At 36.5% G+C, this 26,875-nt stretch overlaps 3 protein-coding genes across 6 annotated transcripts; 1 reads left to right on the top strand and 2 right to left on the bottom strand.

The window, feature by feature from the left end:
- Positions 1-4,787: 4,787 nt before the first annotated feature.
- LOC117928088 (NAC domain-containing protein 7) lies at positions 4,788-10,295 on the top strand. The gene is made up of 5 exons (XM_034847891.1): positions 4,788-5,142; positions 5,270-5,414; positions 7,553-7,736; positions 7,858-8,129; positions 9,334-10,295. The coding sequence occupies exons 3-5, from the start codon at positions 7,577-7,579 to the stop codon at positions 9,973-9,975; spliced, it is 1,074 nt and encodes a 357-aa protein (XP_034703782.1). The 5' UTR covers positions 4,788-5,142; positions 5,270-5,414; positions 7,553-7,576; the 3' UTR covers positions 9,976-10,295.
- Positions 10,296-16,393: 6,098 nt separating this feature from the next.
- Positions 16,394-21,919, bottom strand: LOC117926770 (thylakoid lumenal protein TL20.3, chloroplastic). 4 transcript variants are annotated; one of them, XM_034846061.1, is made up of 7 exons: positions 21,614-21,919; positions 21,286-21,457; positions 21,169-21,198; positions 20,694-20,800; positions 18,117-18,151; positions 17,875-18,003; positions 16,394-16,917 (listed from the first exon to the last, which is right to left on the bottom strand). In XM_034846061.1, exons 1-7 carry the CDS (start codon positions 21,732-21,734, stop codon positions 16,726-16,728), a joined length of 786 nt encoding a protein of 261 aa, XP_034701952.1. In that variant the 5' UTR covers positions 21,735-21,919; the 3' UTR covers positions 16,394-16,725. The 4 variants fall into 4 exon arrangements, with proteins under 4 accessions (XP_034701952.1, XP_034701959.1, XP_034701969.1 ...); XM_034846068.1 differs by having other exon boundaries at positions 21,286-21,448; XM_034846078.1 differs by having other exon boundaries at positions 21,286-21,462; positions 21,614-21,705.
- Positions 21,920-22,029: 110 nt separating this feature from the next.
- On the bottom strand, positions 22,030-26,277 carry LOC117926761 (thylakoid lumenal protein TL20.3, chloroplastic-like). The gene is made up of 5 exons (XM_034846051.1): positions 25,857-26,277; positions 25,539-25,716; positions 25,429-25,458; positions 24,806-24,912; positions 22,030-22,640 (listed from the first exon to the last, which is right to left on the bottom strand). The coding sequence occupies exons 1-5, from the start codon at positions 25,975-25,977 to the stop codon at positions 22,153-22,155; spliced, it is 924 nt and encodes a 307-aa protein (XP_034701942.1). The 5' UTR covers positions 25,978-26,277; the 3' UTR covers positions 22,030-22,152.
- Positions 26,278-26,875: the final 598 nt, after the last annotated feature.

The following is a 26,875-nucleotide window of genomic DNA, read 5'->3' as shown; positions in this document are numbered from 1 at the left end:
GTGGGTAAATAAGGAGCGGAAAGAGTAATCATGGGGGAGGGGGTTTAGAGACAAGGTGATGGATAATTAGATATTGTCCGATGAATGGTTGTCTGCCATGTGTTAATGCGCATGTACTTGCACAACTGTTTCAACTGAAACTGCCCCCAACTCACCACTGTCTTTTCTCTTTACTAATATTCATTATCATAATGCTCCCCCCATTCCCCAATGTTTTTCTTATCTTTTGAATTGGGTCCGGCCTCTTCCTTTCCACCTGCGACTGATCAGTTCTACATTCATCTTAATGCTGCATGTGTTCTGATTCTTTTAAGCTATTTATAACTTTTTCGTAACGTTTCTTGGAGGATTTCTTTCCCATCAACAAATGAGCTGTTATCATAAAATAAAGTGGATTAGGATTAGGATTAGGGTTTTGTTATGGGGTTTTGTGTATGTAAAATTTGTTATGTAAATTACCAGGAGGTTAGTAAGTCTTTGACCCTTGTATTCTTTCTCACCTGTTAAAGTAGGCCTGTACGTCTTTTAGGGTACATGTTTTTCGAGAGGTTCATGTCAAACACTGTGGCACATCACATGGGTTTTCATCTTTCTTTTTTATTTTATTTATTTATATATTTTTTTTAAAGGTGGGGGGAGGTGAAAAAAAAAAGACCTTTTGGCTCTTTTTTGATGGTGAAAAGCATGCGAGAGAGAAGGGCAAATAATAATAATAATAATAATAAAAGAAAAAACAAGGAAAATGTAATAACAGAGAAGATGAAAGAAAAAGCAAGTTCAAAGTTAATGAATATTTTTAAATATTTTAATTATATATATTAAATGTATTGAAAATTTACAATAATAAAAAAATTTAATATCTCAAAATTTTTCTTAAATTTTGTCTTTTTAGGGTTATTATTATTATTTTTTTAAAATACAAAAAAATAGTATGAATACAAGCCATATCTTAATGTTCACTTGAATTTATTATGCTAGTAAATGCTTTAATGTAAATAATATTAAATTAAAAACATAAAGATATAATAATTAATATAACTACATCTAAAAACAAAAGAGAATTTTTTTTACTATATTATAGAAAACATTATAAAATACAGAATTAGATACAATTATTGAATTCTTAAAATATCTCATATTTCATTATTCTTTATATTTACACTCTAAACTACAAGTCTTCTTTTCATCCGGTATCTCTAATTCTTCCTTTTATTTTATCCGCCTCATATAATCTTTATAAATCTATCTTTATCTTATAACATTTTCTTTTCATAACAACATATTCTTAATAATTTTTCTTATATTTAAAGAAATATAATATTATAAAAATATATTAACTTAAAAAATGTTCTATATAATAATTTTTAGAAATTTAAGAAAACTAACTAAAAATTCAAGCTAATTTCATAACCATTATTTTAAAAGAATAATATTAGTAAATAAAGGTCGGATTACATACAAATTCTAGTGTAAGTTTGAATGGAGATTTCTATAAGAAACAATAGACTAAGTTCTTTTCTAACCTTAAAACGTTTTAAATAAATTATTCATATGGATGTGAAATTTAAAAATCAGTTTTTGGTTCTTTAGAAGCTAATAAGCCAAGTGAGGCCTTAAGTTTCACTTGTGATAGGTTTTAGTTTTTAGTTTCATTTGAAAATTGAAACTGAAGTCATTTAAAGATATAATATTGATATTAAATTATGCTATACAAAGAGAATATTTGGATTTTTGTGGTTTCTTGATATATCCCTTGCACATATCCCATAGGTATTGAACATTTGAACCTTCCATAAACGGGCCAATGACTGCAACCTCCTATCAAATATAGACTTGTGTCACTATGTCTTCTAAATCTAGCCTGTGACCTTAGTTTTAATATAAGGATGGTAAAAGGTCGTCTGTCTTGATGTACATCAATTGATGAAAGTTACGTGTAAAAGTACCTTGGTATCAAACGTATGGCCTACTTGTATTCATATTGCCTGAACTTTACTCCATACCCCTCTGCAGTTACATATACACTCTCCTAAGGAAATATTCTCCAATTTATATAATATGGTCCGATAAAGAAACAAGAGGAAGACAGGGTCGATTTCTTTACGGTGCTTCTCACTTTTCATTCACGTCTGATCTTCAACAGTTTACAATCACACTATTAAATTTATGATTTGGTTACCATCACAGCCACCCCTGCGTATGTTTCGGTGACAGACAAGACCTACCCATCAATTGTAGGGAAAAACACGCCGTCAACATGGGTGATCATTGGCGTCATGTGGGCTGTCATTTGTTGAATAGAATGGTTGCTGTGGGGTTAGCATTTTCAGAAATTTTAATTAATTTTTAGGGTAGGTGACCAATAGGAACTCAGCAGAAGGACCCACCAAACCGAATTGAAAATATCACTGGGCCTCTCGGTATACAGGATAAAGCTGTGTTGTATACACGAGAGGGCATCACACAAGTCTTTTTTCTGAATTCCAATTGGGCTTTATGAGGAGTTGCCCATACTGGTTTAAACGTGGGGAACCGATACAATAATGCTTCCATTTCAGCAATCATTAATCCTTTGGCCACTACCACCACTTCCTCTTGCACTCACCTTTTCCTAACCCCAACTCCTCTCTACGTTTATTCATCATTTATACCACAGCAATTAATGCCCAATTCCTAATGTTGTTTTGTTTAGTAATTTCTCCAATCTTGCCTCTTTCGGGTATATGTAATGCCCCTGTGACACATTCTATTGAATTTCTATGTTGTAAAAAGATTATAATATATCACTGATTATGATATACTACTTTTAGCCATTGTAACAGAAAGTAAATTGCCAAGTAAGCTTGGATGACACTTGGATCACGTGTGAGACTTTAGCTTCACTTCACTACTTGCTATAACAAAACATATGTAAATAAATAAATACATTGATTTTACTTTATCAGACGCTTTTTTGCCTTAACCGTCGGCGAAGAACCGCCCCAAAGTCATGGGTGTGCTTCTGCTTAACTTATCCGCACGCAGAAGCACTAACACAAAAAAAAAAAAATGCCTACGTGTCGCTTCAACAACGCATCGTCTTCTCAGGGGGTGCGGGGGAAAGAGTGGGCCCCGAACAGATAACGGGCTGGCCCCACTTGTGCAACCGGCCTGCACTCCCAATTGCGGGCTCAATGATCGGGGCTAGCCCACGCCGGACCGCCAGCCGCCACGTACAGAGCCTTGCACATCATTCCCTTTGGTGGGGGCCCACCCTCCACCACCAAACCACCTCCTGGCTCGGCTCCGCTCGTCCTGGAAGCTCAGCCTCAACCGTAGGACGGTTTTTTAAAAAAAAGAAAATCATGTATGTATATGTATCTGGAGAAGCGTCCTTTTCTTAATGGGTCGGGTCGGTTTGTGGGGTCCATGGAAAATGAAAGTTGTGGGCGAGAGGAAAATATGAAAAGTATTATACAAATGCGGACCAACCAACCAGAGCCCGCGTGCTTTTGCTGGTGAGGTTTTCAAGTACTTTTATTTAATAATTTTATATACCCAATAAAAATCCATAAATCGCTTTTTCGAAGAGTATTTTATTATTATTTAAATTCTTGAGCTCCCTCACCCTCCACTCGGTCTCATAAAGGGTTCACGTATGCAACCGATACGTTAAACAATATCGTAATAAATCTGTAACACGAGGGCAACTTTGTAATATACCACTTGGCTCTGATATTTTCGTGAAGGGTGGTGGCACGCGCTCTGTTGGGTGTTTGAGAAACACGAAGCGCTCTCATTGGAGGGACGGTGAGATGGGTTCCACATGTCCCGCTAAATATCATAGGCCATTAATTAGCGTTGGAAGGGAATTTTTTTTTCCCGTGTATCAAATAGATGGACAAAGAAGAAGCACATACTTTTGTGTCTAATTGGAAAATAAACTTGTTAGAATTTCATCTTGTAAGCAAGTACATAAGACAAGTCTTTATGAAATAATGAACTCACTTTGATAATTTTAACCTTTCAACTGATGATGCTCATCTTTTACTATTTGTAAAAAGTATGTAGAAGCTAGCAGCTTAGTTGAGATCCAAGATTCATGAATTAGAGGTCTACCCTAATTTGTCTCATATGCACAGAAACAAGAACATTGTCTCCTTCAAGCCTCAAGTAGATGGAGGAGTAAAAAGAAATTCATGAAATGAAGTATTTTTTTTTTCTTTAAGTGTATTGGCAAATAATCTTCTGATTGAGACAATGGAACTTATTAATCTATGGACAATAACTTCTTTTTTTTTTTTTTTTTTTTACAATTTCTTCAAATAATACCATGGTAATATTAATACATACAAATATATATACATATATACATATGATGATGGTAATTAATTAGCATCTCAAAGTGAGTCATAGTTGAATAACTTTAGTCACAAAGATGGTGTATGTCACGCGAGATCAGTGGAATAGAAAGGGGCAGTGCAAAAATGAAGAGACAGGGACAGGGAGATAGATAGAGAGAGAGAGAGAGAGAGAGAGGGGTGTAAGTTTTGGCGGGAGGGATGTTGGATTAGGTCATCATCAACACCAAAATATCATCCAATGCATCATTGATAATGTTTAATAAAATTTCATTGGTTCATTATAATATTCAATGAATGTTAATTTAATAGAAGAGGTTTTTGGTAATAGAAGAGGTTCTTTAAGAAGGAGGCATAGTAATGTATAGGGCAGATCTGGTGGAGTTGAGGGTTGAGTTTCTCCGGCAAAGTGGTGAGGGTGAGAAGAGGAACATTCTCTTGTAATTTGGTCTCTATCAGTTGCTGGTGGGAGGTGGTGGAGGTTGCCACCACCACGGCCTTTCATCTCTCTCTCACTCACAGCATCCTTTTTTTGCGCAAAGCTTTTGCAGCAATCAATCTTCCACTTAAAAGATAAGGAGAAAGAGAATGAGAGAGATGGATAATTAGGGCATGTGTGAGTTGTTTGTACTCATTTGTTGCATTGCTTCTTATTTAACCCTCTCTCTTCTCTGTATTTCCATTCCACAAACCTTTCCTTTTCCCTTTCCTTTCTTTTCTTTTTCCAACCCTCGGGATCTGATCTCTCCCTCGCTCCTTCTCTCTCTGCACAGCCCGCACGACAATTTTCCAGAGTGCAACAGTTGAGTTCACTTCAATTCCCGAGGATAGCTTTTTTTATTTTATTTTTATCATTCATCTTCTTTTCTGGGTTTCCTCTTCCTTTCTGGGTTTTCATTTTTGTCTGGTTCGGTTTGTGGCCTCAAAAGTTGGAAGTGAGTTACAAAAGCAAGCTCTAAAGTGTCTCATCTGTTTGTTGATTGGTGGATACAAGTTGGGTTCAACCAGATCTGAGGAGGCTTAAGTTGGATAGAGTTTTTTACTCTAGAGGCTTATCAAGCTCGTGTTGCCACAGTGAGCATCTTCTTCTTCTTCTGGGTTTAATTTGTTGTATTTTTTTGGTGTGTGTTTCATTTGGTTCCATTCTTTGATGTTTGTGTCAAAGTATGAGGATATTTTTTATTGCAAGTAAGGGTATCGATATTAGAAATTAATAATATCTTCAAACTATTCAAATTCCATGGGATGGTTCACTTTACGGTATGACTTAGTTTGATCGGAGTGTTAAAGTATGCCATTTCCTTTTCTTTCTTTCTTTTTTTCCTTCGGATTTTATTTAATTTTTTCATTTCCATATTCTCATTCTTTCTCTAGATCGAATCCCAAAGAAAAGCTCTCTTCTTTCAAAGATTTGATGATCCTTCAATGAAAATAACAATGGGTTATATATGTTATTATACATCACATGTATTCCTTTCCCATTTTTCAAAGTTCTGAGGTTTTAAGTGTTAGATCACACTTTATCTCCATGGACTTCATTCTAAATCTAATTAACTTGGGATCACGTTTAAATAGTCATCTAGGAGTAGTACAGCATAGAGTTGTTCTATTTCCAATTATATATCTGAAATCATGAAGAACACTATAAGGGGTGAAAATATTGGAAGCATCATTCATTGTCATCACTTCTCTTCATTGCTTTTGACTGATCAGTTTTTTTTATCAGAAAATGTGCATCAGCATTGACAGATCTTGTACAAATTAAGAGCCATCTCGTGTATTGGATACTATCATACAATGCCATTTTTATCTTTTCTTAAAAATGAGTCTTCTTTATGTTTGAGCCTAGTAAAGCTTTTGGATGTGATTCGTTATATTGCTATCTAACACACTTTTATGAGTGGAGAAACATCTTTTATTTACTGTTTGTTCATGTTAAAGGCTTGAAGTAAAAGCAAACTTTAGGCTACTTCTCCTACATGATAATATAAGTTAGCTTGTTGGTTATAGTGTTACATGTAGATTCATTTTATTTATGATCTTCATATACGAATGATTGTTTTCATCTACTTTTTCTTGTGTTTGTTTTTTGAACCAAAAGCAATCATTTATTCACTGATCTCACAACAATATGAAAATCTACTACCATGGAGACGCATATATATTAATGACTTTGATTGTACTTGCTTTAATTTTTTATTTTTGCAGAAGCTATGGATTAAGGATTAGAAGAAATTTTATCTTGGAAATGAATTCTTAACCAATAGTTTAAAAGCTTTTGTGCACTTGCTGCCTTACATGATCAAGAGATAGACCAAAGTATTAGAAGGGTCCTACAAGATCTGGATCCAATTCTTATATGATTCATAATATGTTTGGTTAAATACATAATATCCATGGTTTATAATAAGTATGGAGAACACATTTTCACTCTGGCATCTTTTTGTACTTATATGATCAATCAAGGTTACTTTTCATATGAGAAAACTTGGTTAATTTAACAGTAAATCCTTCTTAACAATGATAGTTCAGTCCTTCCTTGATTTAGTTGTATAGTTTACAAGCATGCCAATGTAGAACACAAATTTGCCATGGGAGATCACCTTCACCGCATACATGAAATTAACACAGCAAACATATTACTCAACTGTTCACTCAATAGTCACAGTAGATGCAAGAAATAACTAATATATTCTTGACCAATGTTTACATTTGTGGAAGATTATTACTTCTCCTTTGCAACATGTATCCTGTGGAAGTTCTTCCAAATGCTCACCAAGTTTATGAATAATCCAATGTTCATGTGGTCCAGTGTGCAAAATTATCATATGCTGCAGCCTTGTAGGATAGAATATGAATGTATGTTATCAGCTTTGCATGTTGTAATTAGCTTTCATTTGGTGTAGAAACCAAGTGGCTCCATGAAATAAATGACTGAATGCAAAGGTTATTTACATATTCTTGTTAATATGATTGGGTGCCATTTCTCTCCACTTACATAATCTGTAGCAGTTTATGTGCATAAAGAGATTCTTAGGGGTGGGAGCCTAAACTGGAAGAATTTACATCCTCAAGCATTAAAAAATATGTATCATTCATGGAATTAGGGTTTCCTAGAATTTAACTTCTAGCAACAGTTGCAATGTAAGGGAAATGGTTGGACTAACTTCCTGTACCTGATAGCCTAACAGTGTGTGACATTTGAAATGCAGGTCCCGATTTGTGGTTGGAAGAATATGAATACCTTTTCACATGTTCCCCCCGGTTTTAGATTCCACCCCACGGATGAAGAACTTGTCGATTACTACCTTAGAAAAAAGGTTGCTTCGAGAAGGATTGATCTAGATGTCATTAAAGATGTTGATCTCTACAAAATTGAGCCATGGGATCTTCAAGGTATATAGCTCTTATTCCTACAGTCCTTCCCTATGCATACAACAGAAAATATGTATATCTTGATGAAATACTAAACATCATCAAATCTGACTTCCATGTTCATTTTTCTTAATTTGAATAGAGTTATGCAAAATAGGCACTGAAGAGCAGAATGAGTGGTATTTCTTTAGCCATAAAGATAAGAAGTATCCAACTGGAACTCGAACTAATAGAGCTACAAAAGCCGGATTCTGGAAAGCTACTGGAAGAGATAAGGCTATTTACTGTAAGCATAGCTTGATTGGCATGAGAAAGACTTTAGTCTTTTACAAAGGTCGAGCCCCAAATGGACAAAAGTCAGATTGGATCATGCATGAGTATCGACTGGAAACAAATGAAAACGGGACTCCTCAGGCAAGTAACTAAACTGTAAAATGTATGATCTTAATTGTGTGGTTTATCAAACTGTGAAAACTATCCATATATAGTTTTATTTTCACTTCATTCATAGCAATGCTCTAAAAGTTGTATACATTGTTATCCTCATATTCATAATATTAAGCCATGTATTGCTGGGAAACAAACAGAATCACGCTCGATCTACCTCTGTATTAAATAATTGGAATTAGGATAATTAGCTCCAAGTGAACCATAATTGGTCTGAGACACACAGACAAAAGAGTATAGTAAACAAAATCGTATGAAAAGAAGGGAAGGATACCATGTGTATAGGATTAAACTGTGTCGTAATAAAATATTATGGTTTTTCTATATTTTGAGAGAGAGAGAGAGGAGCGGGGCGGGGTGCAGGTTGGGTTTGGGAGGTGGGAGTAAGGAAAATCATAAGAAAAGGGAGGGTATGACTTGTATAGGAATAAACTGTGTAGAAATAAACATTGAAGAGATCTCAAGAGAAATAAATGATTCATTGATCTGATCATATAATATTACTATGGTTTTGCCATTATTATTTTGAGTGAGAGAGAGTGGGTGGTGGAAAGGGAGGGAGAGAGACTGAGAGAATCTACCTTTCTCGTGTTTGTCAATATGCATTAACAAATATGTAAAATGCTTATTCAGAACAAGGGAAGAGGGATTAGCAACAAGATTCATCTTACCACATTCTCAATTTTTATAGACAAAGCTGCTAGGGTGTGTTAGTTTTTCTAATTAACAGAATATACATGTGCTCACTTCCCAACACAAAGGAAAAAAAATCACTTGAGCTTTGAATTCACTATCATTTTGCAAGAAAAGTTCCAATAATTATAGCTTCATTGTTACTAGTACTTGCTCAATTCTACTTAAGGATCTCTTATTAATTTTAGTGCTACCTTCATTTGCTCAGGAATTGATTAGATTCAAGAGTTAAATATCAACAGTGTTCATAAGATGTTAAGAGTGGAGAATTAGAAAATAACTTATCAGTCCAGTACTAGAGAACAGTCTATTATTTGGAATTCTACCTACTAATATTCAGAAATTGGTTGTAGTATGAAATTTCCCTTATGGCAGTTTCTTCCTATTTTATGTGTTTGCCTTCCAATCTTAGTGCTCACAATTCTTTTAGTTTGATATGAAGTTATTGTGCCTGAAGATATTACTGTAATTGCATCAGGAAGAAGGATGGGTCGTTTGTAGGGTATTCAAGAAGAGAATGGCAACAATGCGGAAAGTGGGTGAACATGGGTCACCATGTTGGTATGATGACCAAGTTTCATTCATGCCAGATCTTGATTCCCCAAGGCGGATTTCTCAGCCTTACACTTCCTTCCAGCATCATTATTCCTGCAAACAAGAGCTCGAGCTGCCCTACAATATGCCTCATGACCCTTACCTCCAGCTTCCTCAGCTAGAAAGCCCCAAACTTCCACAGTCAGCTGCTAGCGTTAGCTGCAATTCGGTGGCTCCATATGGTTTTGATAGGCACAACGGAAGCACTTTGCAGTCCTCCACCCTCACACAAGAGGAGCATATACAGCAAAGCTATCAACAAAACATGAGCTCTCTTTACAGCAGCAACAATGAGCAAGCAGTGGATCAGGTAACGGATTGGCGAGTCCTTGACAAATTTGTTGCATCTCAGCTAAGCCATGATCAAGACGCATCTAAGGAAACCAACTACTCCAATGCAGCTGTCCCTACTTTTCATGTTGCTGATCATATGAACTTGCTAGTGAATGATTCCAAAAGGCCAGAAATTGCTCAAGAATATGCTTCAACATCAACGTCCAGTTGCCAAATCGATCTGTGGAAGTGAAGACAAAATAATAGTAATTAGACCATACATACTAATTATAGCAAGTACAGTTCTAAAAGAAAAGAACGGTTGATCGATATCCAGGTTGCTGTACATAATAAAGCTGCAATGGTAATGCTCTAGCTACTGGACGTCTGGTACCCTTCATATCGATTGATATTACTAGGCAACTAGATAGAATAGAGATGCCTATTTGAAATAAATGAAAATATTTAGATGGACTGTATGGCCAAGTACTCTATTGAATCGACTTGGTGAGTGTTGAATGTATTTTCCTTTGTTTCAGCTTAATTTGCATTTAAAAGGGATTTATTTTGTAATTCTCTTTTGTCTATTTAGATTATATATACATATATATGTCTATGTTGCAGCTGAAATAGCATCAGAATCTGAAAATTTCTTTGTTTTTATTTTGTCATATATATAGTTCTCGTGCAAAGCAGCAAAGGCCTCTTCAATATTCTATGTTTTTCTTTTCATGTCTATCCAATACTTGTTCCTTAAACTTGACCAGTCAGACAAAAATTTACAATTTGGACTGTCCAACAGAAGTTGTCCAGCGTCAGAAACTCGTTATCATTGAAACTACTCAGCACCCAACTCATATCAATATCGTTTAATCTGACATGACAATGACCTTAGCTTTGCCTTAATGAGCTAATGAAACAAAAGTTGTTAAACCGAAACTCTTAGGCCATATTTGATTTATAAAAAAATTGGGAGAAAATATAAGGACAAAAAAAAAAAAAAAATTTAAACCAAAAAAAGTGAAGAAAATAAAAAGGAGATTTAAAGTTAATAAATTATTTTTATATATTATTTTAAATTTTCAATATAAAGATTAAATAATTTAAAAATATATAAGTTTCTAATTTTAATTGTATTTGATTTTTTTTATATATATTTTTTGTAATACAAAATTCATTTTCTTAGTATTTTTTCTTTCCTTTTTTAGTACTTAGAACCAAACATAATCTTAGTAAACGGCTGAATATCATCAAATGCACTTGCCCATGAAATAGTAAACTATCCCTAAAACTAATCAAACAGTACTGACGGTCGTTTAAGAATTGAAGGAAAAATTAAGGAGGCACATAGAACTTGTTGTATGGTGTAGATAATAACTTGGTTGCCAAACAAATAAGCAACAAGTTCAAATCTTCATGCATGTCTGGAGGGATATGTATGCTGTTTTACAAGGGCTGTTACCACCTTAATAAGCCATTTGAGTCCTGTGCGATGATAGAAGTATCCCTACTAAAATAAATTTTACAAACCTACATCATCAGCCATATATTCTTATTTTGTCAACCCTTGATTTAAGGTCAATCCTCCATGCTCTACTTTTACCTTCCTATATATGCTCCAAACTATGAATAGTCGAAAAGATTTACGAACCAATAAATAGAGGAATTGTACATGCACCAAAAGTGTGACACAAATAAGACTGCGGGACGCACACAAATACACTAGCTTCATATATAATATCATATAAGAGTTAGCAAAATAGCCCCACCATTTGCGTCTCTACATCTGATGCATGCTAGTTGGGCATTGTGAGTGAAAGGTTGCTACAGGCAACAGTGGATTGAACGCAAAGCAAAAGATGGTGGGATCGGTGTTATTCAAATGAGATTTCGTTAATCATGGCGCTGACTCCTTAGGGATGTGAAATGTATTCAATCAATAGGTTTCAGTAAAGCCACTATTGAAGAAATGGCAGATGGAAAACATTAAAATGGAGACAAAAAGTTAGTTGAAATATTGCACACGACGACATAATCAATGGGGTTGTTACTAAAGCTTCAGAAAAGGTGCAAGTTATGTCTGATGGTACAAACTATAACAAACTAGGAGTAGTTGTTAAGGCTCGGGAAAAGGCGAGCGGCTTTGTCATTTTTCTCTGTGTAAGCCATCCACGTACCTGATAAGGAAAACCTGTAGAAGATGAAGCAATTTGGATACCTTATTTCATACACATAAACTGCTCATGGTATAACCTTTTCAAACCCAGTAATTTCCGTGTCACTCTCCCTACCTCTGGTTCTGATACGTACCTGTCTAAGAAGATGAATATAGAACGGAGAGGAACATGACTTCTAACAAACATGTACCAACTTCTTGCTGAAATGAATTTTATTTCCCTGCAATTAAACTGGCAATTCGCATACTCATGAAACTTGAACTGGAAAACCAGAGCTGGTAAACACAAGAAACTAGAACTTTCCAAAATCTCTCAAGTTTGGGCTATACCCAGTAAAAAGCTACTCCCACACAGAATGATCCAAAGAGTCAATAGAAACAGTACTTGCTAACTTGTAGCATGGCTGCTATGTTGATAATCTTCAGTCACCCACCTTAACTTCCGAGGTTGAGCAGAGAGAGCCTGAGCCTGCATACTCTAATGAAGAAGAATCTGTCAGGCCGCATGAAGTATGACTCAAAGTTCACCTACGTTTTAATAGCAATAGCGAGAGATGCAAATAAGTCCATTATTATGGATAAGAGACCTAGCGACCAAGGAAAAGGTTCTGTTTCTTTGCTTATTATTGACCGGGAGCATCCTCTTACTTGGATTGAAGCCAAGCATGAAAGTCCCTTTAAAGCAATGAAAGTTTTCCAAGGGAACACAATCATTGGGCGTGCTCTCATGGACTCATAATTCGCCATCTCTCTCTGTGTGTTTGTGTTTGAGAGAGAATGCTTAACAGAAGTGATAGTGAGTCCATCTTTCTGACTAAGTTTGACGTGCAGACTTGCTCCTTCTCATTAGGGTTTTGTTCACATTTTCCTTTAGCTTTTGCCTGAGTCACTTGTTGTAAAAGAAATAAAGAATGGCCTTTTATTTATTGATGTATGTTTTCAGCATTTAACTAGAGAGTGGATCCAGCGGCCCTGCGCCTGCTAAATCCAAAACAGGCAGACCATGCGTATTGATTCTGTGTGTGACTGAATAATTAGGGTTTAATAAAAATGTTGTTTGCAGACTAAGATAACATCATTGACCATCTCCCATGTGCAGCTGCATTATGCTTGTGTTTCTTTAACCTCCGATCCACACCTCCACTGTTCCCGGAGTAAAGACCAACTTGTTACATTTTTAATCAGAATCTCATGAAGTTCATGGCAGAGTATACATTTCAAGTCAATCCTCTCCACCTATGTTGTCATGGGAACTACCTTCCAATAGACCTCATGGACATACAAAATGGTTACTATTTATTTCACACAAAATTTGTAGTACATGTGATCGCCACCATGTAATTTTAAGTTAATGGCCATTTCCAAATTTATTTGTTTATAACATTTAAGTTTCCTATATTATCTCCATTTGACAGTATGAGAAAACCATACCTATGGATACTTTCTTTAACCACGAAGTACAAACTCGAACTTTTTTTTTCTCTTGAAAACTAGTCATAGTATATTGCTTTTTCCAATGTTTGTACTCTATGAATGACGGGAATTGTTTGTATATAGAGCTTGTATCATATGGCATAAAGTTAAAATGTGGTGCATACTGAATATATACGGTCCATTTGACCTGCAATACATTACGGATCAAACAAGTACATATCATGTGTCGTATGATACTAGTTATTATAATAGGTGAATCATCCTTCATATCCGGTTTATTTGGATCAATGGTTCAAATACATGGGGCATGATTATTTCAATTCCATGAGATGTGGGCTCAATTATGTCATGAAATGCTAGATTTTAGGGAGGTACAAAGGACAAGAGAAAGGGGAGTTGACGGGCTGAGAGGGAACATTTCCTGATGGAGAATGCTTATTCCAAGGCAGGCATAACAGAAACAATCACTGTTTGTTTATTGATTGATGTTTCATTCTTTTGGTTGGGACCTTAAGGTTTTGTTTGTTGGTCCACTTGGAAAGTAAAGAGTAAACGCCAAGCAAATTGATTGATTACTTTATAAGTCGGTAGAAACTTGACTTACCAGTTGGGATATGCTTCTCCACCACCCGTTTTGTGTTCTCTCAATTTGGCATCTACAGTTTCTCTCTCTCTGTCTCAGTCCCTTTTTCCCCCCTTCCTGTTAGTTGACCTGTAGCCCACTACACTACTCGATAGAAGAGTTCTTGGGGTTAAGTTTAACTTTCTTGAGATGATTTATCCGAAGCTTTCCTCTCATCTTCCTGATATTAAACCATCTTCATATTGGTTAATCTGCAGAGGGAGAGAGTTTTCAAGCAAACATGGCCAAACTTGGAGAGAAAGGGCCTTAAGTAAACAACCAAAGATCAAATAAGCGAGTTGATTTGCAAGCCTCCACATGGTATATATGGTAAAAAAAAAATGGATTTCTCTCTTTGGAGAGAGGAGCTGAGTTCATATTCCCTGGAGAAAAATACATGGATACGCTCAGGTGTGTTGGAATTTTTAAAGATAGAGAAGATACAGGATTCAGTAGACCCAAGAATACAAATTCTCAAATACTACGGAAATATGCCTTTTTAATTGGGATGTCGACATTCAGTGCCAATTATTGTGATGCATTTCTCTCACTGGCTTAGGGGTTCTATGTGAAAAAAATATTATGTTGTAATCTGATCATGTCCATAAGATCAATGTGTGTCTTTGTGAAGAGACAAAGATCCCACGCCCTTTTCTGCTTTCTTTCTTTTGGAGGGCAGTTATTAATGCAAAGCGAGCTAAACTTCATTAATAAACAAAAACATGCATAAGCAACATAAATAATGAGTGATATACTCGTCTAACCCCCTAATCCATCTCCTTTGCATATAATTAGGAAATCATGAAGAATTATAGTTTTATATATATAGATATATATAGCACCAATTGATGATAAGAAAAGGGGAAGTGACGATGCCCTGTGATTTAATTAGCAGAGGCGTAGACATATGTAGAGCTAGTTAATGGTGGCCAATCCAAAGTAAGGTTCAATCTTATGTAGACTTAACTCTGGGCTTGAAGGAATGCATCTGAGTGGACGACGCATGCATGTTCAGTTTAGAATAAGAGTTTAGTTGGGGAAAAAGTGAAGGCAAGGTTTTTTGGATGTTAAATCACTTAATATAAACCAGGTTCTTGTTTCTACATCTGCAGTAAAGTTCACAATGAGTATTTTTCACTAGATGATAACAAGCTAAATCCTTTTCTGCAAAGAATACATTAGGTGTATTGGGATGAATTCCAAGTATAAGTTGATAAAGTCCTCAATTCCCTAAAACAAGCTGTATTTTCCATTTTAGGAGGTCAGCCCATGCCTACATGATTGTTAATTAGTTGTGCAGATGGATTCCACTAGCTAGATTCTCTTGAGTGCTCAGCTCGAATGCCATCTCACCATTGGTGCAATGGATAAGAAGGAATAATTCAAAGATAAAGTGTGCTGTACTAATCATTACTCATTCACCTAGATGTTGCCCATGCTCCATTTATATTATCCTGCTTTATGCTCTTTATTCCTGATTCCAGTTTCACATTAGATCATGTGGACCACTTATCTTCATTGTACATCTTTTGCTGCGGCTTCTGAATGAACTCCAATCCCAACTTTCTTCACTTAAATCGATGTAAGTGACCTTGTTACCTCTCCTGGGTCAAGCAAACATACAACTTACTTCAAGATTCATGGGCCATATATTCAGTACTGAAGAGCTCCAAAATAATAGATTTGGTGGATGCGGAGGTTCTAAGTAAGCATAAATTTCAAGAGTGGACCTCTGTGTCCAGTGTATGAAGAACAACTCATTAGATGAGACTTAAGGGATCATCGCATCAAAGTTGTCACACCTTGATCCATGGAAATACATGTAAGCACTAGTTTATATAACCAAATTGCAGAGATTGTACTCTCAGGGGATAGAAAGGCCTCCAAACAAAATTTGAGATTACAATATAGTTCATTGAGAGGGTGGAGCTCTTACAAGGGCAGAATTCCATTTCCAAGCGAATGTCCCCGGTTGCACATAGGGTACAAATATAAAAATAATAATTTGAAGAAACTTGAACTTCAGACTTGAAGCTGGCACATCATACATTCGACTTGAGGGATTGGATGTGGCACTTATAAAGTTATGTTACCAAATTATACTCCAGTTATGGTTAAGTTACATTTCTTTCATCCCTGCTACATATCTCATCCTTACCCTTACGATGATCTTCATGTCCTAATTTTGAGCAAAAGCCTCATTAGTTTCCATCAGTACAATATGCCCCATTTGATAGCCCAGTATATATCTTGCTCCGCAATGCACTGTTTCTCTTATCAGTTGTTCCTGTTGTATAGACCAGACCAGAAGCGCTTTCAAGATAGCAGGGAACCTTTTACAGTGTGAATGGGGGGTAATTCTTAGTTTGCATCAAGAGGTTGATGAAAGTTCCCGTCCTTCAATCCGTTCAGGATATGGAATTTAAAAGAATATTTAGGTGAAGATAAGTCAGCTGCATGTTTAAAGACAAACTAAATACATGAGTCATAACAAGACATCAACATTGCATAACGACTTCACAGGTTCTATAAAACAAAACATCGTTGACACCAGGTAAGTAATATGATTTGCAAAATTTATTTTCGAATCTTGTTTGGAATACAGTACAAACAAGTTATGGTAAGTGTTCCCGATGTATTTCAAAAGTAAAATTATCAATAGCTTCCAAGGGAAAACTGGTGCATTGATAGTGCTCTTTTTTTTTACTTCCCATGCTTCCGTCTATATATGCAGATATAGACTGCCATTGGGTTGTCATTATGCCTTGAGTTTACTTTGCATCACAGAGCCCAGTGCCTTCATCACAGAATCCATCCCGATCAAGCAGTTTTGGTGGTGGAGCACTTAACAAAGGGGAAGATGGTGAACCATAGGCGCTCCGTCTGCTGTTCCCACAGCCCAAGCTTGCTCTGGTGCTCACGCCAGTAATAGGATTTGTGCCACTTGCATACTTACAGAGAGCCTTTACGAACAAATCCAAGCATTAGAATAAAAATAAACCAGTAAATATAGGAGCATATAAGAAACAATACAGATAATAGCCAATGTACATGATGTGGGAAAGTTTTGGACAGTGGGTAGAACCAACTAAACATCTTGCAGAATAATCAAAACTGGACTGTTTATACGGCCTAATCTCTCCTGCTCTGGCTATGACTCTTCAAGGCCAATTGACTTTGAAAACAACAACTAGCTCCCAATGAATCAAACAACGAGGAGCCTTATCATACAACAACTCATTCAGCTTAGTGATCCAGGGGTCTTCCAACTACTGCACCCCTTTGAATATGTCTGGATGCTCCAAGAGTGATTGTGAGATCAGGCCACCACTACCATGAATTTTGTGAGCCAGATCAAACAAGGGTGTACTTTTTATTCAACTTCCCATCTATCTGTAGTTCCAACTCTGAATCACCATATGCATAAGAAGCCTATCATTCGTTCAATCCTTATCAACTTCATCATCATCAATCAATGATTTGTTCACAAAACCTTAATAAAGGTTGATAAATATCACATCCTGTTCACAGTAACATATGAACAACTTTATATCTTTTCCCAACCAAGTTTTTGAACAACAGTGTACCAAAGCTTCTCCATCTTTTTCTGAGAACATCACTTTTAGGCTATATTTGATTCCCCAAAAGTAGTATTCAGTAAAGAAAAAAACGGTTTCATCATGAAAAATATGAAAGAAAATAAAATATAATTAAAATGAGTTAAAAATTTACATATTTTAAAATTATTTAATATTTACTTTGAAAAAAAAAAGTGAAATGAGTTTAAATTAATATATAAAAATAGTTTATTGATTTAAAATAATTTTTTCCCTCAGCATTTCCTTCAAGAACCAAGAGTGAAAGAGAGTCACATTGTTAAGCAACCAAAAAACAAGAAACAGAATGAAAAGAGAATGGACCTGCTTCTGGGGAAGATCTATAACAGCATCACTGAAATCAGCACCTTCAATAACAGCACCCCCAAGATCACTGCGAGTGAGCACTGTTCTAGCCAGCACAGCATTTGTGAGATTTGCTTCATTCAGAACCTATTTTCATAAACCCACCACTTTATATTAAACAGTTCCCAACCATACTTCCAATAAATTGTTATGAAATTCCTATACAAATTAATAATAGAGTTTTGGTTATATAGCTTTACCATGCGATCCATCAATGTGTCGCTTAAATCCGCACCTGTCAAACGGATGAGAGACCATGGAAAATGGAATTATGAATATATAAAATAATGAAAGGACTGGAAAAAAAAAAAATGTAGCCAATTCTTTGTGGATTTCCAATTTGATCTGATGTTTGGAGTTTCCCGCCAAAGCCCACGCTATTTGCAACCACACATGTCCGTGATCACACAACCATACATGGGCTTGGCTTCGTCTTATTTTGTGAAACTCGGAGTGAGCCCAGCCCAGCCCAGCCCATTCCTAATAGAACTGAATTAAAAGTTGACTTTCCAATCTATTTCAGTTAGCTTAAAATTTTAGAAATTCTCATCCACTTTTCATTATTATAACCATCCTCAAAGATTTTTTTTTTTTTTTTTAAAATAAGAAGTTAAATTTATGTTATCAACTTCAAAGTCATAAATAAGAGATTAAAAGGGGGAAAATTTATTTGTAAAATCACATTAATTCACTTTTCCCAAGTGAGATATATAAGAAATAAAAGGAAAAAAAAAATATTATTTCCAAAATCTAGCTAAAATCACGTCAATCCTCTTCTCCTCTCTCTTGTATAATTTTTTATTTCAATTTTATAAATAATATTTCTTTTAATTCCATATGTTTCTCTTATCAAATTCTCAATTATCCATACTTTTGTAAAAGAAAAAAAAATAACGCCAAAGCAATCCTAAGCATAATACAAGATTAATTTAAATCAACTTTTGTTATTTTTACTTAAATTACAGTACAAGATTTTAAAAGTATAAATATATGATAATTGAAATATATATTTAAAAGAAAAGGATAAAAAAAAAAGTATATGATGAAAGATTCAGTTTCTAAATTGGATTCGGATTTTCATGGAAATAGATTATAAAGGACTGTATAAAGTTACGGACTCCATATTCAAAACAACCATCTAAACACCCCGTAGATCCAAAATTTATAGAGGTTGCGTCTTTATTAGGAACATAGGTCAGATTTTTATTCTTCCTATCATCTTTGTGTTTTCACCATTATTTTCCTTTCGTTTAGGGAGTTTAATTAGATTTGTTTGCTGGCTTTATTCTTCCTTGATGTGCGCATGGTTGGTTCTTTTAAGTGGTTCTCATCTCTTTGATTGTGAATAAAAAGTGGGAAAGGAGAAGAACAAGAACAATTTTCTCAGTTTTATTTTTGTTGTGGGACAATGAAAAAATGAACTCAAGAAACAGTCAAGATTAGGATTAGTTGATTCTTGAAGTATTGAGGAGTCTAGGATTCTTTTCCTGGGTTTTCTACGCAACCAAACAGATGTTTATGCATGTCTATGTTACTTTCTTTTCTTTTCTTTTCTTTTTTTAAATTGTGGGCTATCTTGATTTTATTCTCATTGTCGTTGCAGTTAGGTTCACTAATGAGTTCAGAAACGAACGGCAGTTCTCCTGAAAGGAAACTGAAGAAACATCCGTTGGAATATGACCCATCTGCATCTTCTGATGTTTTCATGGCGAATAAACGGCAAAAGGTTTGTGTTATTCGTGACTTTCCAGAGGGATGTGGACCATTCATCAAGCCAATTGTTTTGGCCCATTCAATGAAGCACAAACCCCCTTCCGCTGTCCGTGATTTTCCTTGGGGTTGTGGCTCAGAAAAAGAAGAGGATTATGCACAGGTAAAACCTTTTGAAGATGATGTGGAGTTGCAATCTCCAGGAGTATTGGAAAATTTTTCGGAGACAGAATTGGATTGCTTCGTAATGGAGGAAGAAGATGATAAAGATTCCGTGATGGAACTCTTTGGGAATGCTTTGGAGTCACCACTTCATACAGGACGGGCAGATTTTACTCATTCAGAATTGCCCTGTAATGAAAATTCTGATATTGATGGAGAGTTGGAAGATTTTGCTCCGTCAGAATTGCCGTGTGTAGATAATTCGGAGGTGCTGGAAAATTTTGCTCAATCAGAGTCATCTGGTTTGATGATGGAAGACTTCGATAATGTTGGATTGCAGAAGCCATCAAAAACTTCGGAGAAGAGAATCAAATATTATCCTCCTTGGCATCTGAGAGGCTTTTCGGCTGTGCGAGACTTTCCTTTGGGTAGTGGAAGAAAGCCTAGGGTGTTCAGGGATGATACGGAAAACCAGAGCCATGAATTTCAAGTTGAAATCCAGCCTGAGATGATGCCGAAAATGGAAGATACAGAGGAAAAGAATGTAACTTCTTGCAACAGTAAATTCTATCAACCTGAGGATGTTGGAGGTGTGCATGACAACACGAGGACAGAGCTTCAATTCCGAAGAGAAGAGCCCTTCAGTTCTAAACTTCCTATGGGCAAGGTGATTGTGCTGGCTTTGATGGCTGCACCAAATTGCCCATGGAGGAATGCTAAAAGGGTGGGGAAATCTGCAACAGACAAACGTGGTGCCACTGGGGGCAAAAAGATTCATTAACTCATTTCAATTTTTTCTTTTCTTTCCTTTAGGTTGTAAGGAACAATCAAGAGCTCATCTTTTATATACACAATACTATGCTATGTGGGTAGCCCTAACATTCTAGGGGAGACAAAGGTTTTACCTGTAAAATTCGCCTTATATGCAACAGCTTTCTCAAGGTATGCGCCGTTAAATGTTGAACCACTGAAATCAGACTCCCTCATGTCGGCAGATGTGAAATTGGCTCTTCTGTGTTGCCATTTAGATTGATGGTAAGCATACCATTACACAGTAAAGCAGAAACTCAAACGGCTCCCTTCTGATACAGTTTTTGCTGTTTAGATGAGCTTAAAGGCTTTGTTTGATTGCTAAAGAACAGTGGGAAAGAAACCAACAAACTTGCAGGTCTTTCTCGAAATTTTTCTTAGCAATCAAACCTTAGGAGGGAGATCAATTCTAAAGCAAATTTATGACAAACCAAAAATTAAATAACTGAAAATAGCTGCAGAGAAAATCATTCGATCAAACAAATCTACAGATCATGGGAAACCAAAAAGATTTTAAATTCTAGCTTAATTCAATCCTAGCCAATTTTATCATAGATGAAGAATAATCACCTGAAATTTTCATTCACATGAACTGCTTTCCTGCATAACAACAAAAAGAGGTAATTGTTCAGTCCCTTGTTCCACAACCAATGATGACGTCCACATTCCACAATACAGAAAACGAACCTGAGATCTGCAGAACCAAATTGGGCTGCTGATCCAATCCCAAATTCACCCCTCGTCTCGGCTTCATACTTATTGAGATCCGCGACAGCAGGCATCACCGGGCTAAGGGTAACAACCGCGGCAGCCAATGCGGTTGAAACCAGTCTTTGCCACTTCTTCGACTCTGCATTGGCTTCCCTTTTTTCAAAACACAATTTCAGTAAGTTAAGCACTACAAAACCCATGAAAGGAATTGGGTCTGACGACTGAAGTGGGTGGGTGCAATTCGAAATTCCAAAATCCTAGATTCAGTTCCAATTCAAAAAACTAATAGAAGAGATGAACTCACCGCGACAATAATTTTCCCTTTGGGGCTCAATCCTGCAGACGACGGTGAAGGGTTTGGACAGAGATTGTAGATGATTTGGAGACTTTGAGATATAAAGTGGGGAGACAGTTGATAATGCCATTGCAGTGCCAAAGGGTGTCAAGTATAGATTAAGCTGGTGCCTCTGGTCTGTGGGTAAAAACAATGGGAGTTGGTCCAACTCTCAAGTCTCAACCACACATCTTTGGGGTAGAGGATAGGGTGAGACTGGAACACGAGTGTTTCTTTCTTGTTTGGTGAGTGTGGTGCCACTTGGGTGACAGTAGTTGATTTTTCTGATGATTGATTATATCACCATCACCATCAGTTGGCTTTTAAGATATTTGGAAATTTGTTTTAGTACAAATGTTTTATAATCCTTGGTTAGGGCGTATGGATCCAGTTGCAAGTAATTGCATTTATTAAAAGATAGGCAGAGTATTGATACATCCTTTTTACATGTGGTTTTGATCGTTTGTTGAAAAGATTGCAAAACAACCATCTCGAATTTGTAAAAACGCCTATTCATCCTCTCTTTGGTGTAATCCATCGTTCAAAGTTGGAGCTAACCGAAGAATCGGTTTTGATGAAATATCTGTGCTGTTAGCAATCTTGAACCACTGGCTCCCAGGATCATACATGTCATCTCTACTCAAGCACTTGCAGGAATTTGTGACAATGTCGTCGCTGGAGTCTACATCCAAGCAAACAGTGGTGCCATCCCCCAGCTTAGTTGACAGGTACATCTTTGAATCTGAAATGATTTCCCAATTTGACCCTGGGTTAGAACATATCACACTAAGTTTTGCAGGCTTCCCCAGCCCAACTGCTTGAAGGCAGAGGTATGTTCCCTTTATTATTAAGATCTTCTGGGGGGTGTAGCCCCAGGCTTCCGACTCGGTGCATGGACCCAGCTTTAATGGCTCAGACAGTGATCCCCTTAGAACGCAAAGACCCGTAGAAGGATGCAAGACCATTTTATATGGTCTGGCATGGGGTGCATCCGGCCCTGCATAGCACATGAAAGCACACAAAATTTAGCTATGAATAATTAAGCAAATTTGCCTTATTTGCCTTGGCAACCAACCTTGAAAAGGAGATTGGAGGGCTCAAATCCTCTGGAAGAAGCTTGAGTTCCAATTCAGCAAGGAGAAGAAGAATAAGAAGAACCTCCCCATCCTGGGAATTGTATTGCCTAGCTGTTGGATTGATGGAAGACTGAGCGTCTTACCATTGTATTCATATGTTGTGTTCTTACCATTATTTCTTTTGATTTTGGGGGTTTAATTAGATTTGTTTGTTGGATTTTGATATGTTATAATCAATATTATGTTTTTAATTTCATTAGTTATGTTTTATAATATTTGTAAGAGAAAAAAATAATAATAAAAATAACACCAAAGCAATTCTAAGCATAATAAAGACTAATTTAAATCAATTTTTATTATTTTTACTTAAATTATGGTACAAGATTTTACATGAGTTTTGGAACTTACTTTTGACTTCTGTTGAAAGAAAAGAAAAGGATAGAAAAAAGAAGTACATATTGGTGAAAGATATGGTTTCTAAATTGGATTTATTTTCATGGAAACAAATTTCAGAACACTACATAAAATCGACTCTTAATTCCTCCTCCTATAAGACATCAAAATTCAAAACAAACCTATGTAAATCGGGAATTTAAAGAGGTTGGGTCTTTGTTAGAACCATGCAACAGATCAGATTTTTATTCTTCCTATTTTCTTTGTGTTCTCACCATTATTTCTCTTCGTTTTAAGAGTTTAATTAGATTTGTTTGTGGGGTTTTGATTTTCACTTGATGTAAGCATATGTTGTTGATTCTTTGATTGAAGTTGTTCTTTTAAATGCTTCTCATCTCTTTGATTTATTTTTTTTCTTTTTTGTAGGCTACTTTTGATTTTATTATTATTGTCATTGCCATTAGTGTTCACTAATGGGTTCAGAAACAAACGGTGGTTTTCTTGCATGGAAACCAAAGAAACATCCGTTGGAATAGCACACATCTGCATTTTCTGATGTTTTCATGGAGAATAAAGGGCAGAAGATTTGTGTTATTCGTGATTTTCCAGACGGATGCGGACCATTCATCAAGCCAATTGTTTTGGCTTATTCAATGAAGTACAAACCCCCCTTCCTTTGTTTGTGATTTTCCTTGGGGTTGTGGCCATGGAAGCATCACTATGCAAAGCAATGTGTTATTGGAAGAGGATGAGGATGATGCACAGATAGAACCTTTTGAAGATGCTGTGGAGTTGCATTCTCCAACAGTGTTAGAAAATTTTTCCAAGACAGAATTGGATTGCTTCCTCATGGAAGAAGAAGATGAAAATGATTGAACATTTTGGGAATGCTTTGGACTCACCACTTCATAAAGAGCTGGAAGATTTTGTTCAATCAAAATCGCAAGTGTTGATAATTCAGAGGTGCTCGAAAATTTTGCTCAATCAGAATCATCTGAGTTGATGATAGAAGACTTTGATAGTGCTGGATTGCAGAAGCCATCAAAAACCTCAGATCATGAAAGTACTGAATTATCTAAGGAAGATTTGGAAGAGAATGGAGTCAAATACTATACTCCTTGGAAATTGAGAGGCTTTTGGGCTGCACAAGACTTTCCTTTGGGTTGTGGAAGAAAGCCTAGGGTGTTCAGGGATGATATGGAAAACCAGAGCCATGAATTTCAAGTTGAAATCCAGCCTGAGATGATGCCGAAAATGGAAGATACAGAGGAAAAGAGTGTTACTTCTTGCAACAGTAACTTCTATCAACCAGAGGAGGTTGGAGGTGTGCATGACAACGTGAGGACAGAGCTTCAATTCCAAAGAGAAGAGCCCTTCAGTTCTAAACTTCCTATGGGCAGGGTGGTTGTGCTGGCTTTGATGGCTGCACCAAATTGTCCATGGAGGAATGCAAAGAGGGCGCAGAAATCTACAACAGAAACGTGGTGCCACTGGAGGCAAAAAGATTCATTAACTCATAGAAGAATGATATTTAATTTGTAGAGAAAGATGAGGAGGAGAAAACCCAATTCAATTTTTTCTTTTCTTTCCTTTAGGATGTAAGCAGCAATCAAGAGCTCATCTTTTATATGCTACATACTATGTCATGCGGGTAGTCGTAACATTCTAGGGGAGACAAAGGTTAAGGTTTTACCTGTTAAACTCGCCTTGTATGCGACAGCTTTCTCAAGGTATTCACCATTAAATGTTGAACCACTGAAATCAGACTCCCTCATGTCGGCAGATGTGAAATTTGCTCTTCTGTATTACCATTTAGATTGATGGTAAACATTACACAGTAAAGCAGAAACTCTAACAGCTCCCTTCTGGTACAGTTTTTTCTGTTTAGATGAACTTAAAAGCTTTGTTTGATTGCTAAAGAAAAAAGGGAAAGAAACCAATAAACTTGCAAGTTTTTCTCAAAATTTTTCTTAGCAATCAAACATTAGCAGGGAGATCTATTTTAAACCAAATTTATGACAAACCAAAAATTAAATAGCTGAAAATAGCTTCAGAAAAATAAATAAAATATTCCACTGTTAACTAATTTTGGCATTTTTTTCCTTCCCTTCCCCTGAGCTCTTTCCACGTTTTCAAGCAAACAAACCAATAGTTCATGGGAAACAAAAACGTTTAACAGGAAAGCAAGAAAGGAAAGGAAAATAACGTAATAAGTAGCTTGGAAAAGGAATTCCCTTTTGAGTAACTAGGCAGCTCATTTGAACCACTTGCTTAATTCAATCCTAGCCAGTTTTATCATAGATGAAGAATAATCACCTGAAATTTTCATTCACATGAACTGCTTTCCTGCATAACAGCAAAAAGAGGAAATAATTCAACCCACTGTTCCACAACAAAAGAGGATGTCCACAATACAGAAAACGAACCTGAGATCTGCAGAACCAAATTGGGCTGCTGATCCAATCCCAAATTCACCCCGCGTCTCGACTTCATACTTATTGAGATCCGCAACAGCAGGCATCACCGGGCTGAGGGTAACCACTGCGGCAGCCAGTGCGGTTGAAACCAATCTTTGCCACTTCTTCGACTCTGCATTCGCTTCCCCTTTTTCAAAGGACAATTTCAGTAAGTTCAGCACTATAAAATCCTTGAAAGGAATTGGGTCTTAAGTGAATGAAATTCGAAATTCCAAAACCCTAGATTCAGCTCCAATTCCAAGAAACTAATAGAAGAGATGAACTCACCGCGCCAATAATTTTCCCTTTGGCGCTCAATCCTACATACGACGGTGAAGGGTTTGGACAGAGATCGTAGATGATTTGGAGACTTTGAGATATAAAGTGGGGAAACACTCGATAATGCCATTGCAGCGCCAAAGTGTGCCAACTGTACAGATTAAGCTGGTGCCTCTGGCCTGTGGGTAAAAACTAAAAAGTAAAAACTATGGGAGTCGGTCCAACTCTCAACCACGCCACCTCTTTGGGGATATGCAAATTGAATTCAAATATTGTAAATTTAAGCCTTTTAGGAAAGTTGGTTTTTCTACTGTTTGGTTTGGCCTGTTCGTGGGTTCGAAAAATTGATAGTTTGGTTAATTTTGATGGAATTCCAGTTTACTTGTTCTTGAGGAATATGCGAGTAAGAGAAGGGATGACGCCACTGGAGATGATGTGGCCATTCTCATTTCTCATTCGAGATCAAATATTGCAGATTATGATCTTATCTTATCCACCCACGAACTAACAGACGGGCTGAAAATTTTGAGAAAACCATAGTGGTGCATGGATGCACTTCAAAATCCTCTAGGGTTTTTCATGATGAGGCCTACTTCGGGAAAAGATGATGGGCTGGCTTCAACAGGCCATGTAAGAGAGTGATAGACTCTGTATGGGCCAATAGTTGGGCCTCCTTGCCCGTGTTTGGTTGTTTCCCTCAGTCTTCACAGTCGTTCTACTTACGATGATTATTAATTTAGTATTAGTTATTGAAATTCTACATCCCTTTCAGCCTTCTCTGCCTACTGCAGCCGTGGATGAATCTGCGAAGGTGGGAGAAAGCATAAATGCAAACAAAAAAGTTATGGACCAAACAGAGGAAATTGCGGAGTGGAAACAGAGGGGCCTGAGAAGAAGGGGGTATAGGGAGTCAAAAGGATAACCCGAAAGGACTCTGGTAGACAGACTTCATTGGGCAGATGAAGGTGGCCCACCGTACCCGCAGAATTCTGCTTCTATGGACCAAACTCTTCCTCGGTTGACTTCTC

The sequence above is a fragment of the Vitis riparia genome, chromosome 2, assembly GCF_004353265.1.
Source record: "Vitis riparia cultivar Riparia Gloire de Montpellier isolate 1030 chromosome 2, EGFV_Vit.rip_1.0, whole genome shotgun sequence".
NCBI classification, from domain to species: domain Eukaryota; kingdom Viridiplantae; phylum Streptophyta; class Magnoliopsida; order Vitales; family Vitaceae; genus Vitis; species Vitis riparia.
Note: the sequence above shows the minus strand (reverse complement) of the source record. Positions and strands in the feature narration are given on the sequence as shown.